Source organism: Pezoporus wallicus, unplaced genomic scaffold (assembly GCF_028554395.1).
Source record: "Pezoporus wallicus isolate ANWC-B61680 ecotype Strahan unplaced genomic scaffold, APGP_CSIRO_Pwel_v1 contig_7073, whole genome shotgun sequence".
In the NCBI taxonomy this organism is placed as follows: domain Eukaryota; kingdom Metazoa; phylum Chordata; class Aves; order Psittaciformes; family Psittacidae; genus Pezoporus; species Pezoporus wallicus.
This window is the reverse complement of record NW_026641326.1, coordinates 4,786,642-4,805,834: the sequence shown is the minus strand read 5'-3', so window position 1 is coordinate 4,805,834 and position 19,193 is coordinate 4,786,642. Positions and strand designations below refer to the sequence as shown.

The following is a 19,193-nucleotide window of genomic DNA, read 5'->3' as shown; positions in this document are numbered from 1 at the left end:
TATTAATGAGCCTCATAAATAACAACAACTGGAGAGTGGCTGGTGCATAAATAGGCAAGAAGGGGCTAGAGGAAGAAAGGAGGGGTTGTAGGCTGGGGTAAGTAACATGGGGAAGCTTTATTTTTACTTTCAAAAGCTTATTACAGGCTGTAGTTTTTTGTTCATTAGCTGTAACAGCTTTTTAATGGCTTGCTTGATCTAAAGTATAAGCTAAGCCTTTGAAAGGTAGGTTTGTGTTTTATTTTTGCTAGATGTGCTAATGTTTGTTCATAGCAATATAAAGTTAGCTCTCTTTTGGTGTTAAGTGTTTTAGTATAGCCTTAATGCGACATTTCCAAATATTATTTTTTATTGTTCTCTGAGAGTTAATTTAAGGTATAAAGCTGATGTGAAAGCCATTGGAGCAATCTTTCTGTTTGTTTTTGTTATGTTTTTATCAACATGTTATTTAATGTATCCTCTATTGCTGATGAGAGATACTTGTTTCTCTTGTATAAGCAAAAAGTTACCTTTGCAGTCTCAGTTAAGAGATGTATATACATAAAAACAGTAGTGGAGCTGTTCTTATCACCTGTAGCAGAAAACTAAGCTTTGTTAAGCTTTAAGTGTTTAAAATGTTTCTGAATGTGGAAAAGTACATAAAGCACATAATAGACAGCCTAATGATATCTTCAGTGCTTGCTTTCATGTGAACTTAGCAGAAAGTTTAACTTTAGACTGCCTGAAAACCCTTGCTAAAGGGCTAGGTAAGAATAGCAATGTTTTGGTCCCTGTAGTGATAGAAGGAAAGATGTGAAACATTTCTCTAGATGCTAAAGATGTCAGAAATATCTCTTAAGCTCTCATGCTGTCTATGTAGTTCTGCTTCTTGATGTTATAAGGCAATAAACTTTTTGCTTTCTTAGGTTCTTGCTTTTCTGTCTTTTACTTGAAAAAATAGACACAGACCTTCAAGGTTATCAGGAAGGCAGGAGGTTTTATTTGCATTCTATTCCAGAATACTATACTAACAACTGCTGTACAGAGACTTTCTGCCTTTAAGTCAAAGGAAAGCAAGCTAGTAGCCATCAGAACCATGTTGCCTTTCCTCTGTAATGTGTGGGTAGGGCCAGGTCTGTTAAGTGATTCATCCTGAGGAAAGCAGCACCTGATCTATAAGGAGGAGTGCCTGAAGGACTGTATCCATCTGCTCTGGCTCCCTTGGGTGCCTTTTCAATGACATGGATAATTTCTTTTTAAGAGCATAGTTGGTGTTTTCCACCTGAACAGGTAGCCTTGATTTCCTTGTAAATGCTCATACTAACAAAAAGTTTGCATTGGTTATAGGCTGTATCTCCTAAGTTGGCTAGGAAATTCTAAAAACAATTTGCTTCCTGGTATATAGGACACATTATACAGATGTGTTATCTTCTGTTTACATTATAAGGAAAGGTGACTCTTTTCCTGCTGGTCTATGTTTAACTAATTCCTGTCACACATAAAGTACTGTGCAGCATGCTTGTAATGGAAGTTGTATGCATGGTTAGTAATCCTTTCTCCTGTAGGTATTGTATGTTTGAGGCAAAGGTTTCAATTAAAACCCTATATATACAGTCCTTTTAATAAAAACTGCCTAAGCATCCTGAGATGTTATACAACTTATCAAATTCACACCATGTAATTCATCTCCATAGCATATAATTTTGAATCATAAATACAGTGTTTCTGGATGACAAAAAGAACTCAGTTTCTGTTTTCTAGAGCCTTGCTATTTCACATGATATATTTTTCAAGCCTGTTGGTCAACAGCTTGCATCTGCAGCTTAGGAAACACTGTGGCTAAGGCTTTGCTCATGGATACTGTTTTGTCAGTTCAATTAATCTGGGGAGAAATGACTTGTTAACTATTTATTTGTTCTGAATGTTTTCTTCTACTCATTTCTATTTGTCAAATCATAATTTTACCCTACAGCAAGAGGAAAATATATAGCTTACTGACTCCAGGATGGATGTGTTGTCTCTCTGTCCTATTGATACATCAAGCCTTTTCTGCCCTTAAGGACCAGGTTTCACTTCATCTCCTTGATTATATACTTCTTTCATATGGCTGTAAACACTAAGTGAACTGACATTTCCTCCCTGTTCAAGACTTGCGGGCTTTAAATTGATTGATGGGTTTCTCTACATCTCTGATATACTACATCCTCTTTATAGATCACTATTCACGTTCTCATAGGAATTTGTCTTATCACAGTATCACAGTATGCTAGAAATTGGAAGGGACCTCAAAAGATCATCTAGTCCAATCCCCCTGCCAGAGCAGGAACACCTAGATAAGGTTACACAGGAATGTGTCCAGGCGGGTTTTGAATGTCTCCAGGGAAGGAGACTCCACAACCTCCCTGGGCAGCCTGTTCCAGTGTTCCGTCACCCTCACTGAGAAGAAGTTTTTTCTCAAGTTTAAGTGGAACCTCTTGTGTTCCAGTTTGTACCCATTACCCCTTATCCTATCATTGTTTGCCACTGAGTAGAGCCTGGCTCCATCCTCGTGACACTCCCCCTTTATATATTTATAGACACTTATAAGGTCACCCCTCAGTCTCCTCTTCTCTAAACTATAGAGACCCAGCTCCCCCAGTCTTTCCTCATAAGGGAGATGCTCCACTCCCTTAATCATCTTCGTTGCCCTGCTCTGGACTCTCTCCAGCAGCTCCCTGTCCTTCTTGAACTGAGGGGCCCAGAACTGGACACAATATTCCAGATGGGGTCTCACCAGGGCAGAGTAGAGGGGAAGGAGGACCTCTCTCGACCTACTAACCACCGCCCTTCTAATAAACCCCAGGATGCCATTGGCCTTCTTAGCCACAAGGGCACAGTGTTGGCTCATGGTCATCCTGTCGTCCACTAGGACCCCCAGGTCCCTCTTCCCTACACTGCTCTCTAACAGGTCGTTCCCCAACCTAGACTGGAACCTGGGGTTGTTCCTGCCCAGATGCAGGACTCTACACTTTCCCTTGTTATATTTCATCAAGTTATTCCCTGCCCAACTCTCCAGCCTGTCCAGGTCTCGCTGGATGGCAGCACAGCCTTCTGGCGTGTCAGCCACTCCTCCCAGCTTAGTGTCATCAGCAAACTTGCTGATAGCACACTCAATTCCCTCATCTAAATCACTGATGAATATATTAAATAATACTGGTCCCAGTACTGACCCTTGAGGCACTCCACTAGTTACAGGCCTCCAACTAGACTCAGCCCCATAGACTACAACTCTCTGGCTTCTCTCCTTCAGCCAGTTCGCAGTCCACCTCACTACCTGATCATCCAGTCCACACTTCCTCAATTTAGCCGTGAGGATGCTGTGGGAGACTGTGTCAAATGCTTTGCTGATGTCAAGGTAGACCACATCTACCGCTCTGCCATCATCCATCCACCGTGTTATTTCCTCATAAAAGGCTAAGAGATTGGTCAAACATGATTTCCCCTTGGTGAAGCCATGTTGACTGCCCCTCATAACCCTCTTATCCTTGATATGCCTTAAGATGGCACCAAGGATAAGGTGTTCCATCACTTTCCCAGGGATGGAGGTGAGGCTATAGTTACCCGGGTCCTCCTTCTTGCCCTTTTTGAAGACTGGAGTGACATTTGCTTTCCTCCAGTCGTCAGGCACCTCTCCCGTTTCCCAAGACTTGGTAAAGATGATGGAGAGTGGTCTAGCAATGACTTCCGCCAGTTCCCTCAGCACCCGCGGGTGCATCCCATCTGGACCCATGGATTTATGGATGTCCAGATTGCTCAACTGGTCTCTAACCCATTCCTCATCGACTAAGGCAAACCGCTCCGTCAACCTGACTTCATCTAAGGTCTTAGGGGTACAGGGCTCTTCAGGACTGCCTGCAGCAGAGTAGACAGAGACAAAGAAGGCATTCAGTAACTCTGCCATCTCTTTATCTTCTGTCACCAGGGCACCCATCCCATTCATCAGTGGGCCTACATTGCCTCTGGTGTTAGTTTTGTCTGCCATGTATTTGAAAAAGCTCTTTTTGCTGTCCTTTTTAAATTAAACCTCTCACCAGGTTTAATTCTAAGGAGGCCTTAGTCATCCTAGCTGCCTTCCTACATCCTCTAGCAGCAGCCTTATATTCCTCCCAAGTGGCCAGCCCCTCCTTCCATGACCTGTAAACTCTCCTCTTCCACTTGAGCATACCCAGCAATTCCCTATTTAGCCACCCAGGTCTCTTGGCCCTCTTCCTTGACTTCCTACGTGTTGGGATGCTCCGATCTTGAGCACGGAAAAAGCAGTCCTTGAATGCCAACCAGCTATCTTGGGCGCCTTTACCTTCAAGCAGCCTTGCCCATGGGATTTCCCCTAGCAATTGCTTGAAAAGGCCAAAGTTTGCCCTGCTAAAGTCCAGGGTTGCAATTCTGCTTGCTATTCTCCTAGTCCTACCACACAAGATCCTGAACTCCACCATCTCGTGGTCGCTGCAACCAAGGCAGCCCTCAACCCTTACTGCTTCAACCAGATCCTCCTTGTTAGTGAGGATGAGATCCAGCAGCGCTCCTCTCCTGGTCGGCTCATCCACCATTTGCAGGAGGAAGTTATCATCCATACACTGGAGGAACCTCCTGGACTGTGGCTGGGTTGCCGAGTGGTCCTTCCAGCAAACATCAGGGAAGTTAAAATCCCCCATGACGACCACGGCCTGTGACTGTGAGGCCGCTCTCAGCTGCCTGTAGAAGGCCTCGTCAACTTCCTCACCCTGATCTGGTGGTCTGTAACAGACACCTACAACAATATCCCCCCTGCCAGCTTGCCCCTTAATTCTCACCCACAGACTCTCAACTCGCTCGTCCTCTGTCCCTGGACAGAACTCGGTGCATTGTAGTTCCTCCCGCACATAAAGAGCAACCCCACCACCCTTCCTGGCTGGCCTGTCTTTCCTGAAAAGGACATAGCCCTCCATGACTATATTCCAGTCATGTGAGCTGTCCCACCACATCTCTGTAATTGCCACCAGATCACAGTCTCCTGACTTAACACAGGTTTCCAACTCCTCCTGCTTATTTCCCATGCTGCGCGCATTGGTGTACAGACATTCCAGGGAGCGAGCTGAGCACACCGATTTCACCCTAGGATTATAGGAGGCCTCCCAGTCTTCATTAATTCTGGAGCGCTGCCCCACTGGGGCAAGCCCAGCAACAACCCCATCCCCCTTCGAATCTAGTTTAAAGCTCTCCAGATGAGCCCTGCTAATTCTTATAACTCTCTTTCTTTAAGAATTGAGGAAACATTGCTTAGAGCAGGATGTTGGTGCTAGCACATAAACGGCAGCTCCTGTGGATGTGTGGTCACTCCTGCCAAAAGCAGGGCATAAGTCATCTAAGAACTTCTGATTCTTTCAGTCCAGGGCAAGACAATTTAGTTACTATGCTACTGATGTTTTCTCTTTATTAATATGCATTTGTTTTTCTGCAGTAAAAGTCCAGTTATCTTTAGCTAGTTATGTTAGGAAGCCATAGTTCTTACTCCAGGCTTCTAAGGTTCTGGAGCAATATTGATCTTGATTCCAACACCCCTGGAGAAGTTTAGTGAAAGCATATCACTCAAAACTTACAAGAGTTAATGCTGGGGAAATAAATCTCAAAAGGTCACTCAAGAGCTTCACTTCTGGCAGGTACAAAAAGTATTAAGAAAAAAAAAATCACAACAGTAGTGTACATGTATGTTCAAGCCTTTGTATTGTTCTTTAAGTGCTAATGTTGGAGGTGGTAATACACATATAAAAAGAGGGAGAGGAGGAAGGAAAATTGCACCATATATGTAGGGATTTCTTAGGTGAAAAGTATGAAATGTAATCCTAAATAGATTACTGGTTCATTGCATGTCACCTGGACTTTTCCTCTGCAGAAAGGAAGACTTACAAAACAGCCTTATGGTTAAGAAATAGCAGTGAGCAGTGATAACATATGCAAAGTGTCTCCAAATCAATTCTCTAGGAAAACCCTTTAGTTCTTTACCTGAAGGATTGAAAATTATCAGGCAACCTGATCTAATCAAATCCCCTTTAATCAATGAGCTTGCTTCTTCAGAATTCCCTTCCTATCTACATCTTTCTAATACTTTTACAATTATTGGGAAGGACAGAATTGGGTATTTAAGAATAGAAGACAAATTTTCATGACAAATCTAATCTATAAAATGCAGAATTCAAATTACAGCATGGGAGTAGCAAGCAAGTTGATGCTGAGGGTGCACAGTATGTAGTTATTCACCATACCTCTGTAATGTGGTGGAGGACCACAGGGCAGAACCACTCCTTATCCTTCTCTGACTGATACTGTGCTTCTTGGTTTTGTTTCAAAATTTTCAAGATCTTGAGAGAGAAGGAGAAAGCAAGACCCAGTTATTATCTGTCAGATCTGTTCCTAACTGCACCCCAGGCTATGAAGCTCTGTAACGCTAGAACATATTCACATATTTAATAGCATCATATAATCCCAGTATGTGAAGTGACATACTACATGGAAAAAAATAGCTTGTCCAACCCAGTATCTCATCTTTAGGCAATCATGAGGTACTTGTTCATAAAGTAGTTCTACTCTAACCCTGTAAGCTTGTATTTACATATCCTTATCACAAAGCTAGTGTATTATTCCATGACTTTCTAGCATCATTTTTTGGGAGCTTATTAAATTCTTAATCTACAAGAGAAAGAAAAACATTTGTCATTGTTTCTCTTTTTTTATAGAAATAAAAGCAGGTGTTCTCATCTATATATACAAGTGATAATTGAACTTTAGCAGGTCTCCCACAGAGTGTGTGCTTAAGTCATGATAAAAGTATGTTGTTTTCTTGAGTCTGTTCTGTCCTAAAGCTGGCTGCAGTATGTGGATATGTTTTAATTGACTTAAACTTTGTCACTGGCTTTAAAGGTGAGAAAGAGAATATTTTCAGAAGAAAATTATGTGATAGTTTAGAGAAATCTCCTTTAGAAACATGCCCATGCCTATCTCCCATACTGAATCTAACACCATATTCTCTCTTTTGCTTGCATTTTACTGAAATGTGTAAGTATTGGCAGTCTCATTACCTTTAAATAATTCAGTTACAAAGCATGACACAACAGATGTACTTTTAAACTTTTTAACTTTTTGGTCAATTTCTCTTCCTAATGAGAAGACTTTCTACTTTCATCGGAGTACTTTCCAAAGTGATTGCTTGAAATACTTTGAAAATATATTTTAATGTAATCGTATCATCTTCCTATTCTATCTCTTTATGCCAGTGTAGCATAGTGCTTGCTTTTAAGCTTATTTTATTTACCTTGCTGCAGCTTTTTGTCTCAAACAATTGCTCCATTTTTCACCAACTGAACAACTACCTGATCCAGAGGTCAATAGAGAGAAAACAGTTCTCTTTGGTCAAAGCAATAATGATTGCTACCTGTACAGGCTCAGCTATTTATGTCAATATATCAATTTTCTACCCCTTAGTTGAACTTTACACAGTTAATTTTTCTTTTCCTCCTCTTCGTCACCTGTATATTGCTCTCCTATGAAGACATTGTCTACCCAGAGGTGACTGAATTGAATTAGCCAGCTGTAGCACTTCCTTGCTCTGTCATAGCCACAATAGATAGTACCTGTCAATATACTGGGAAAGTGTTTTAAACTCTGAAGTTCTTTTAATTGCCTGCTGGCTAGATCTCTGCCTTGCAGTCTGCGGGAGGTGGGAAGGTGGAGGGGAGAGCTGTGGGAACAGATTTTAAAAAAAAAGGAGAAAATCCAGAAAAAAAAACCTGTTTTATTTCATCCTGTAATACTAATTGCAAAAGAAAAGAGTGGATGGATGCAATATGACTAACTGGAGCTTGGGTTCATATTTAGAAGACAGTTACTGGTCCAATCTTTTAATGAGTGGATTATTTAATTGTATTGAAAATTCAATCTGAGAAAATTTATTATCTGTCTTTTGTTCTCTGTGGGTTAAGTGTTTTCTGAGAAGGAAAATATCAGCAGAAAATATTTGTGTGGGAAAGTGATAGAGGGATAATTGTTAATACATTAGATGGGGATTTGCTTGGGTTGGCTGGCATGAGGCTTTGCCCTCTGGGAGAAGAGGCTAGCTTTGGAAAAATAAAGACCCTCAAATGTTAATGTTTATGTTAAATAGAAGACTGGAAAGGTGCAAAAAATGATAACTTTTTGGATTCAGGCACTAGAAACAGAAACGATTACATTTCCCTTTGCTGTTGCTTTATATAGCTGCTAATACAAAGCAGGCTGTGCAGTTTCTACATAAAAATGGAGTTTTAAAACCTCATACTCTTGAGGAATATACAAAATACACTTAGTCTAGCTAGTGGTTTCCAATGCTTTCTGCCTGTGGTAAATCAGGTCTGTCTTTTCTTTTTCTTTTCTTTTTTTTTTTTTTCCTGAGAGCAAAATTTCACTTGCTACGAAACACCTAAAAAATGGGAGAGAAAAAAGGAAGTAGAAACAATTATGGAATCATAGAATGGTTTGGGTTGGAAAAGACCTTAAGATCATCTAGTTCCAGCCCCCCTGCAATTGTCAGGGACACCTCACACTCAACCATGTTGCTCAAGGCCCCATCCAACATGGCCTTGAACACAGGCAGGGATGGGGCATTTACTACTTCTTTGGGCAACCTGTCCCAGTGCCTCACCACCCTAACCATCCAGTGCAATGGAAGCAAAAGGTTTTCATGACAATTGTGAATTAACTATGTAATACTCTGAAATTTTAATAGATTTTGGAAAAGATTTTGTAACTAATAAATTGCTAATAGTAATCCTTAGTCTAATGACAAGACATCATGGTATTATTTTTACTTTCATCTTGGAAACTATCACCTGTCTGTTTCTGCATTAAAACCATGACAAGTATCCCTGACTTAACAAAAAAGCAGTAGTACTAGATTTCTTGCGGGATTCACTGTTATAATTAGCAATATTATATTGTATATGTGGGGGAAAACTTGAATTTGCATTTCTAATCTACACTTTCACCTTTGAGTATCATTCTGTATGCAGAGGTCTGAGCTTCTTAGCAAGTTTATAGTTTGGTTATACAAACCAGCTCCTCTTTTCTGTTGCTGGAGAGATTTTCATCCCGTTATGCTTACTAGTGAATTACAAGTATAAAGCAGACATGGAGGAACATAAATGGTCATTTAATCCTTTTTTCTTTTTTTTTTTTTATGGCCTATGATGGGTAACAGCATGCAATGTCCTTCCAAGCAGATAATTATTTAACCCAGTTTTAAAAATCTCTAGGTAGAAATTTTCTTTTGAGAGTTTGTTCCAATGTTTGACTCTATCTTCATCACACTGCATCTTTCAGAAACTGCCACCTCCAAAAAGTTAGTAGGCCTAAACAGGAATGCTTTTTTTCTACTGGAAGTTGATTTTGATAGATAATTATTAAAAAAATATTTTTTTTCAGTGTGTTTCTGTAATAAGAAATTATAAAAACCTCAAAGGCAAAACAAAGCAAAATAAATAAAAATAACTCATTAAAGGAGTCAGTCTTAATTCTGTTGTCATCTTTACTGGACCCTTTCTCAGGCTGGCAACGTCTCCTGTGAAATATTATGACACCTCATTCAGATGACAATAATAATGAGTTAAATGTTTCTTATGTAGTCCAGGGTAATAAAGAAGAAGTGGACCATCAGAAATAATGTTTCTTTTACCCAAAATATTTTTGCAGCCATTTTCCCATCTATGGGGTGGTGTGTATTTTCAGTGACTAATTGCAATCTTAAAATCTTAAATGCGTAATAACTGTGAAGATTAATATAAATTTAGACATACTTCTTTGCTCTTCTTCTGCAAGTTTGGCCACTTCTTGAAACCACTTCTCTTTGCCCTGAGCAGGCATTTACACTGACAGAGCACAGCCACTCTGTTCCCCCAGTTACCTAGCATAGCTTTATAATATAACGTGACATAATCTAATAAAGCATGATGTTGCTTGTCAAAAAGAGTATTAGATAAGATTGCTAAAATCAGGTGTTTGACACACATTTGGAATGCTAATATGCACTTAGGAATAGTATGACTATTTAACAGATGGTAAATTTGTTAACTTCAGTGTTTCTGCAGAGATCTATAAATAAATTATCACCTAGTTCCTACATAATTCCTTCCATTCTTTGTATTTATCTCACTTTTTGAGCAGCGAGTTCCTTCAGACTGCATTGCTTTCTCAGCTGTGAGTTCTAAGAAAAAGCAACTTTCTTCCAGCACTGTGCGTGTTGGCAGATTGCTATTGCTATAGCACAATTAATCAGTTGGATGTGATAATGAGGTCATGTAGGCTAAGCAAAATATTCAGATGAACAAGTGATTCTTCACAGTGAAGAGTGGAAATGTATGGACTCAGCTGTGTGTGGCAAGAAGTCATCATTTTCAGCTGGGAACATTTGCAGACCTAAGCAAGAAAGGTGTGTGCTCAGAACAAGCAAAACATATGGCATATTGTGGAAACTGAATCAGAACTATAGGGCTTTCTATAATATAAGTGGGAATACTTGAGGTGAAGGAAGATTATGGCTCATTACCACGTACAAAGAGGAACAGGGAGAAAGAATGGACCAGAGCTTTTTGTTGCTGGTGTAAATCAATAGTACCCCTACTGGAGTAAAGGAAGTTATGCTGATTTACAACAGGGAAGAACATGGCCTGCAAGACTTCCATGTAGATATCTGATTACCATAAAAACAGAAGTTGAGAAGTATAGTGGTTTCAGATGAGGATGACTGTCAGTGTAGCTTTACTGAGTACAGAGGTGCCATAGATAAGTGAAGTGATAAAGATAGAAATTAATTATAACTGATATACACAACTATTTCCTGCTAAAGTGCTTGTGTTAATCAGCTAATTATTAGGTTCAGTCACACAGAATTTCTTTAGCCTTTTAAGGCTCAGCACTGACATAATTGCTGACTGCATCATGAATATATCTCTTCTAATTTCCCATCACCACTATTACCCACACATCGGGTTTGGTATTTTAATATAAAGCTGCTTTATGAGTTGTTAGAGTGGTACGTTTAACTTGCACAATACTATGAAGACAAGGTCAGTTTTCCTGGGTTGATTAACTGCTTAAATATGTCTGATAGGAACAAAAACCTAATCACAAGTAGTAACTCATTCACTTCAACCTCTGAACCGTATGCTTGAAATTCCTTTAACTGCTCAAGGATAGGTGTAGCACTTCCAAACCAGTCCATTTTAAGAACAAGCATAAGATGGCTCTGTGTTATCAAATAGCAAACAAGGGAACCGGGGTGTTTTAATATATGGAATTGTTAGTTACAGACAATTAAAGAGTCCAATTTATCGTCTTGCATAACTATGAACAGTTCATATGAATTAATGTAATTTCATGCTTTCTTGAACTTCTGATTTTTAAATGTTTTATCATTACATAATCCCAAATATTATAGTTGTAATTACTTGTTATTGAAATGTGCAATGAATGTTAAGGCATTAGTAGTAAGAGCACTTTACAAATTAGTTATGCTCCTGAGGACAAATCAATGTAATTTTTCACATTTCCATGTGGCCGTGTCTCATTGTGATATATCACATCTGTTCTGGTTTTTTGTTTTTCTTGTTGGCTATGCTATATCACAATATGATCAGTGCTACTGGATGTGATGTATCACAATAGAAATTCTCACACAGGAAATGGGCTAAAAATTACACCCTCAGCAGTTCTTAAAAGTAGCTCATTGTTACGATTTGCTATAAGCATTTCTAACAGCTGTGTTATCAGTTGAAAATTAGTTACCTTCACTTTCCTGTGATTGTGGTGGATTAGGGGCCCACAGGTAAGCGTGGGTCTGAATTCAATGCCTGATGCAGAAGAACCAAGTTTGTTATAGCTGTGAATAGAAAAACTAGAACTTACTGGATGATTTAAATTATCCCAAATTCTGAAAGGTCCCATACTTGGCCAGATCTTGGATTTATTTTTTCTTTTCATATCAAGACCCAGACTTTTGTTCGGCTAAAACACTTTTAGAAACAGACTATGCCTGTTATCAAATGGTTGCGATCATCTGTTTGGACCACTCCAGACGTGCATCTAGCTATGTCTCTTGCTTTTTCTCATTATTACTATACGGAATCACATTGTACGAGATGAGTACCAACCTCTTGCAACTAGGTCACCAATATGTGAAATGGAAATATCTTTTTCTTCAAATATCTCCCAAAGGAATGGCTAATCTCATTTCCTGCAACTCTGAAAAAAGTTTACTTTCCAGTGAGCTTTCAAAACTGTAGTAAACTTGCTAAACAAATCCTCTGACAGTTCCTTTGTCTTGGTAATAGTGTCAATACATTAATCTTTTCCTGTTACCATCTAATCTCAATTTTTTGAATGTTCTAATTGATTTACTATAAATTCAATTCTGAGATTAAGAGCAGTGTTATCTCTAATTAAGGTGTCTGAAAGCTGCTTAGCGTTTTCCATTTCCTGGTTTTTAAATACTTGCATTTTCCACTAAACACCTACTGAGTTCTTCTACTCTTTCCCCATATGAAGTACATGTGAGCCACTGCTTTCTTGGTGTTGCAACATCACAGGGTCTGTAGGAGTTGAAGCTGCTTCAGCCAGGACAAGCCTTGGCAACACCTGAATGTCTCTTTTCACTAGGGCAGGTTAAAAATCAACTATAATTCAGACTTTTGTTCTAGTTCTCCACCTGAAGTGAACACTGCATCCCACCTTGGTTAGAAAACAATGTTTTGCTCTTTCCCCCTTGAAGAAGGCCATCAAGAGAGCCCTGATGCTGCTCTCTGCCCTGATGGAGCAGTCTGCCGAACAGAGGTAAAAGCATAATTGCTGGGTCTTGTCCTTTGTTCAAAGCTGCATAATCAACCAAGGACCTTGATCAGTGCTCCTTTATTTAGTTAAATTGCTTTGGAGCTTCTAAGGGAGAGGATTTGTAATTTACACATTAGGATGTACACAGACCCCAGGTCTTCAATTTAGTTTAAATGGTATGAATAGCCGATCCAGGCACTAATTTTCAAAGTGGGGAACAATAATTTCTGCCACAGCCTGATTCTTTTTCAATTAAAGAGTGAAAATGCCCTTTCCAAAGTAATATCAAGCTTCTCCAGAGGAAAAAATGGAAGGTCACAATTAAATTAAACATAGGGGAGGGTGAGAATCCTTAGCTGACCTGATTTTTGCTCATGCACTAAGAAATCCAGTGCAAAGAAACATATGCTGTGAAGATCTACTGCTTGTCTACAGCTGGTGAGGTTTTTTTCCTTCTGTTTTACAGTTAGCAGCATCAAATATTAAAGCTCTCTTCTGAACCAGACACAGGACTTGCACCGAGCAGTAAGTGTTGGTGCAGCCTTAGGGCTCTTATGCTAAACCCCATCTGCAGGCCGAAGGCATGTCTGAGGATCTGACCTTCTCAAAGGAAGTGGGATGCAAGAAATATATATTTAATATTTTATATTCCTGAACAGTTTTCTCACTTGTCACAGCAGAGTTCATTTGTCACCTGTCATCAGAGTCACTTAGCCGTCTGCATGCGTTTTCTCCAGATTGGAGTGCTCTTAAAAACAGATTTCTCTCCCAAGTGTAAATCTCATGGGCTAGATTTATCCCTGTCAGAACTACACTGATTTGACTGACTTACACTGGAGATGACCCTGCCCCCCTGTGTCAAAATACCTCTTGGCAGGGATGTTAACTCTTATCCAAAGGTGACTTCTTTCATTTCTACTTTCCCCTGCTCCTGTAGTAACCTGTTTTTGCAGGATATGAGGAGATAGTTCATGAACTTGCTCTTTTGCATTCAACCTTTGCCACATTGTTGGCAATGCTTGTCCTCTGTGTCCAGGGTCCTGCTGGCTTTCTCCTGTTCAACACCCTGCAGTCCCACTTCAGATTATTCATTCCTTTTTATAATTACCAATAGGGTAATCTATGATCAAATATGTACAATTAAAAAATGGCAAGGAAGAGCAGGCTTTCATGCACAGCTGAAAATGTAACAAGTATATCCATGCATATTTCAGCCTTTCCAAAATTCCTACTGTTTCAAGATCTTGGTCTGGTACTTCTTGCAGAATTACCTTGGATTATCCCTAGACACCACTGTTTTATCTTGCTCATTCCAGCTGCAAAGCCAGCAAATACTTCCTTCCAATGGGAATTTCAAGATTTATGAGTGATGTAAAGTATTTTTGAATGTGCATTTTGTAAGTGGGATTTTGTGTGTAGTATATGTTTACGTTTTTCTTTCAGTAACATTTAGAAATGAATGTTTACGGCTCACGGCATTCTCTGTACCAGATGTGGTTTGACTATTGAGAAAAGCTGTGCCTGTGGCCTCATTCCTTCACACTGTGGAAAGTACCAATGACACTGTTCCTCCTTCAACATAAACTACAGAAAATAGAAGTTTAACTTGTACCTTAAATCTTTGTGTTAGACAGGATCAACCTTCACTGCAGAAATAACTAACGAATTTCATTATTTCTATTTTTAAAAGGCAGTCATTTATTCCAAATAATGTAATTCAGGTTTTTGGGTTTTGTTTTTTTGTTGTTTTTTTTTTTGACTTGCAAGCCTCTACCTGTTACTTTTTTTTTGTCACACCAAAGAATGGAGAAGCTTATGTAGATGCTATGGAGATTCAATAATTTGTTGGAATCTGTCATATTGTCTGCAATGAAAGAAGAGCAGATAAAGAAAATCACCTGGACTGCAAATATAGACTAGTTTTATCCTTCAGAAAATATTAAATTTTATCAGAATCCAGTGGCTTTGGGACCTGTAGATTCTTGTTACAGACCATATCTCAATCACATATGTTGCTTTTCCAATACAACTTGCAATGGGTTGATTTAGGATAAACACTTTGCAGGAACTTCAGAATAGCAATATATAACTAAAAGATAATCTTTGAATACTTGCATATTCTCTATTACTACTTTATCTGTGAAACACATACATTACAGAGGTTGTAAGGAGCATTACAGTCAGTGATATGGTCAGATAAAGAGTTTGTGTATAAGAAGAGCCTCCTTTCATAATAACACTTTAAGCAACTAGCCTAATGGAATAAAACAGCTTTAACAAAGTATTCTGATACAACATAGCCTTGAATATGGTGGTTAAGTAGTCTGAAGGGTGTCTAAAATAATCTGAGACAGAAAGATGGGGTTTGGGTTTCTGATGCTGTTTGGTCTACTACAGCATTAAAAAGGTGAATGTTACTACCTAATAATCTCCAGTTTGTGCGTTTAACAAGAGGTCATGACTGCATTTAGTGTTGATATATATTAGTGGGCTCTGAGAACAGGGTGGGCTCAAACCTTTAGGGGATTAAGGAGAAAGTGAAAACCCTTCATTATGTAGACATATCCATTACTTCTGGTTTTAAGATTCTAGACTGTTCTTTTTGTCTTCAGGAATGCCTGGATATTTGCATAATCCTGTTCTTGTAGTATCTGAGTTCTAAATAGCAGTGCTATTATCAACCTGCCTTGTCCTGTCACTGTTGAATGGTGGTTGACGGTTCCTGCTTTCCCTTAAGCCTGTAATAGCCTGCATATGCACAGACTTCTGCAAAGAAATAAATACTGGAAAGCTTAACAGAGATACAGAAAGACGAGCTGAATGCAGTGAGGTCTTGCAGCACTTTTGTTCTTTGATTAAGTTGCATTGCTTATAGCTGGTTCCTTGAAAATATTGTGCTTAAAGTAGCCTTGAAGGAGACAGTGCCCTGATTCAGAATGGCTAGAGCAGTGTACAGACCCCTTACAGCAATGTGTATTGGTTATCAACAGGTTTTTCCTAATTTTGTGGGGAAACAGTGAGGGGAGGGAGGAAGAAAATATGACTGAGGTTCCTCCATGGAGAACATCCATTAAGCAAAGATCTTGATGCAGACTCCTCCCACGGGGAACTGCTTCCAAGAGTGCTGGAGCATAGGCACAGAGTGTCCATAGCTATTAAAACTGATAAATAAAAATTGTTTCTTTTTACTCTAAGCAGAATTTTGACAAAATATGGGCTTTATTTCCAAGTAATAGACTGAATTCTTGGTAAATCTACAGTAACTCATCCTATTCAACGTATACACAGGGAAAGGTCGGTGCTGCTGCTGTAGTTATATTGGGTTCTTTAACTGTAGTTAAAAGACCAAAGGGGAATTTTGAGCTGTAAGCCTATTTAGTGATGTAAGAAGCGATGACAGTATTATTTCCCTCCTTCAAGCAAGATTGATCTGCAGGGAGTATTACTGCTGGAGGTTGCATTTTTTTCTCACCGGCTCAGGGGGAGATGCAGGTAGTGAGGCATTGCCCGGATCATCAGGAAGGCTGTGCAGAGCCTGGAAAGGACCCTGGTTTTATCTGATTCTCCACATATCTACAAGTTGAGATGTGATTTTGCATTATATATAAGGAAGCCCGTTCAAAACACAGAGGTAGATTTAATGCATTGCTTAGCATTTGTAGGTTATAAAATGATGTGACTAGAGGCAAGCCTATGACTTTACCTGAGTTGTCCCTATAGAGGATAAGGAAACTTAGTAAATGAAGTGAAACTTTCTGGGATGCAACTTTGACCTGCTTCTGCCACTGGAAAGCTGAGCTCTTCCTCCTGTTTGCCCTTCAGTTATCATTTGGCCATCTCCGAGTGCTGCTGAGCTGTAGGTTGAGAATCATATACCCCTTTTTGAAAGACAAAAGTTGCAGTGTTCACTCTTGCAATATAAGCTGCTAGACAGCCTGATCAGTATGCCAGCCCTCATGTGCAGTGAAGAATTAACAATCAGTTTAAAGACCCAGCGAGCTTTACTCAAGGTGGTAGTTACAACATCTAGCACACCTTTTAATCAAATACAATTGCTACAGAGGGATTTCTGGGCACACAGACAGTACCACAATACAACCAATCCAACAGCCTATGTGCCACTTAGACTAAAATTCATGCATGCTCAGACTTTGCAAATTCAGACTATCTGATCTAAGTGTATTGATTTTTCCATTTTCTGTTTCAAAGCATATACTATGAGTGAAAAGGGTTACGACATTTTGAGGCATGCTGTATTGCTTTGTGATGTTTCTGTAATTTGTGTGTAGTCAAAGGTAAATAACATGATGAAGTAATCAGATGAATAGTAGGCTTTCATGCTGGCTGAGCATCTCATGGACAGTCACTCTAACAGGGCTTTGCTAATGCCCAGACTGTCATGATCTAGTGAAGACTAAAAGGACTTGATTGCTTTTGTTATTTCCCCTGAAATAGTTAAATGCTAATGATGAACTATTATTTTATGTTTTGGAATAGGAAAACTCTGTCCAGGAGGGACTATTGTCTCTTTAATCTACTTCAGCAAAACTGTGTCTTCTGTCTATCTGACAGAAAGCATGTGAGAAGGCTTGGAAGCTGCAGATTTTGTTCCAAGTGCTCCAGCACTATTGCTGTCATTCGCACTGCTGCATGTTGTCACTGGCTGAGAGGAGGCAGGATGTGTGTGTCTAGGAAAATGCTATTGAGAAAAGCACCAAGCAAAGGGATGGCCCCTGAACACCCCTTTGAAAAATGTGAGAATATGGTTGCAGCCCAAAAATGCCAAGGAAAAATCCTTTCTTGGTCTGTAGCACTAGGGGGGAACTTTTAAATACGTGGTCTAACGCCTCCACTGTGTGCCCTCCTGTGTGGTTCACGACAAAATGACTAAGCTTATTCATGAACTTAAATTGTCATTGTTACTCAGAATTCATGATAATTAATGGGGGCCTGAGGTGTGAGAGAACCACAATCAAGACTGTCTATCATCAGCCATGGTAGAACAATTTGAGAATCTAATTTAAGATCCATAGGCAACTAGATGTTTTCAATTAATACTGAATTTTCTGGGTTTATGCCCTGCATAGTTATGAATTAGTTTCCACATGATTCTTTTTCGTGGTGGAGTACTTTTTTTCTAGTTTAATTGCACTTCTTGTTTCTTCTATGTATCTGTTAACGCCTCTGTTATAGACATGTATGAGCACTAAAAGAATTAGTAACATGCATGGACAGACTGTTTTACTGTTGCTAGTTGTGGGGATTTCCCTCAAGACTAGGCATTTTCACACAGTTACTTTTACTTAAAACTGATGAAATAATTAAAACAAATCCCTTGTGTGCCTTGGGATTGAGTTCTGGTTGAAGCCACATGTAAGCAGTTCTCTATAACAGGTTTTTTGTTTGTCCTTTTTTAAGGCATGAAATTCAATTTAGATGCTCTTTGTTAATGAAAACCGATTTGTGCAGAGCACCTCATTAATATGCATATAAATGCATCTTGGCACCACAGAACAGGCAGAACTCCAGTTTTACTGATCAAAAATACTCTTTAAACCTGGATGCTTCTTTCTCTCATGAGTTTTGAATGTGACTGTGATCTTAGTATCTTTGGCTCAAAAGTGATAGCTGCTGTGTCTGTGCCTGGTCAGACCTTGTCATGCTTTGGGAGGTGACTGCTGATGGCAGGGCTCAGGGCAGCTGCTTCACAAGTGTCTGTTCCAATGTGCATGCAGGAGGAGCAAAACCTGTGACATCTGGGAAGCTTGTGCATGAGCATCTTCATTTTGGTTTGAAAACTGTAAAACCTGAAGGAAAACCTTCCATGTCCCCAACTCTTCAAGCTGACTCTTGCATACTTCACAAAGACGAGTTCCTCATGCAGTTGTCTTTGACCTTCCCTTTATGTGCAGCTGAAGCATTACAGGTGACTTTCTGCTGGATGTTAATACTGAACTTGATGGGGGAAGCATCATGTGGATGGCAGGCTGTGTCTTGGGAGCAAAGCTCAGATCTGTGTAAGGATCCTTGTGCCTGTGATGGGGTTTGGTTACCTAAGCTGGGCTGTGACAGCAGCACTTTTTTAAGCAGACTGAAGATCCAGATCAACAGCTCCAGCTCTTGGAAAACACATTAGTTTTTCAACATGTACTGCTTGCTGGGCAGCAACAGACATACAGGATTTATAAGGAGCTTTCAACTTTATTTATGACAAAACAAACCTTTACCAGGAAGTACGAGTAATACAGGGCTGCCATCCTATGCAGGCTGCTAATGCATTTAATGTGCTCTTGCTCTGCTCTCTCACTGATGCTGTCTCTCATTTTCAGCTTGTAGCTTTAATAATC

The 19,193-nt window shown here is 39.6% G+C and overlaps 1 protein-coding gene across 1 annotated transcript in view; it reads right to left on the bottom strand.

Moving 5' to 3' along the window:
• LOC130606516 (contactin-6-like) overlaps nt 1-19,193 on the bottom strand; it is a 146,727-nt gene that overhangs the window by 62,630 nt on the left and 64,904 nt on the right. The window contains 1 exon segment of the mRNA XM_057422950.1: nt 6,258-6,353. Within this exon segment, the coding sequence (XP_057278933.1) occupies nt 6,258-6,353 (96 nt within the window).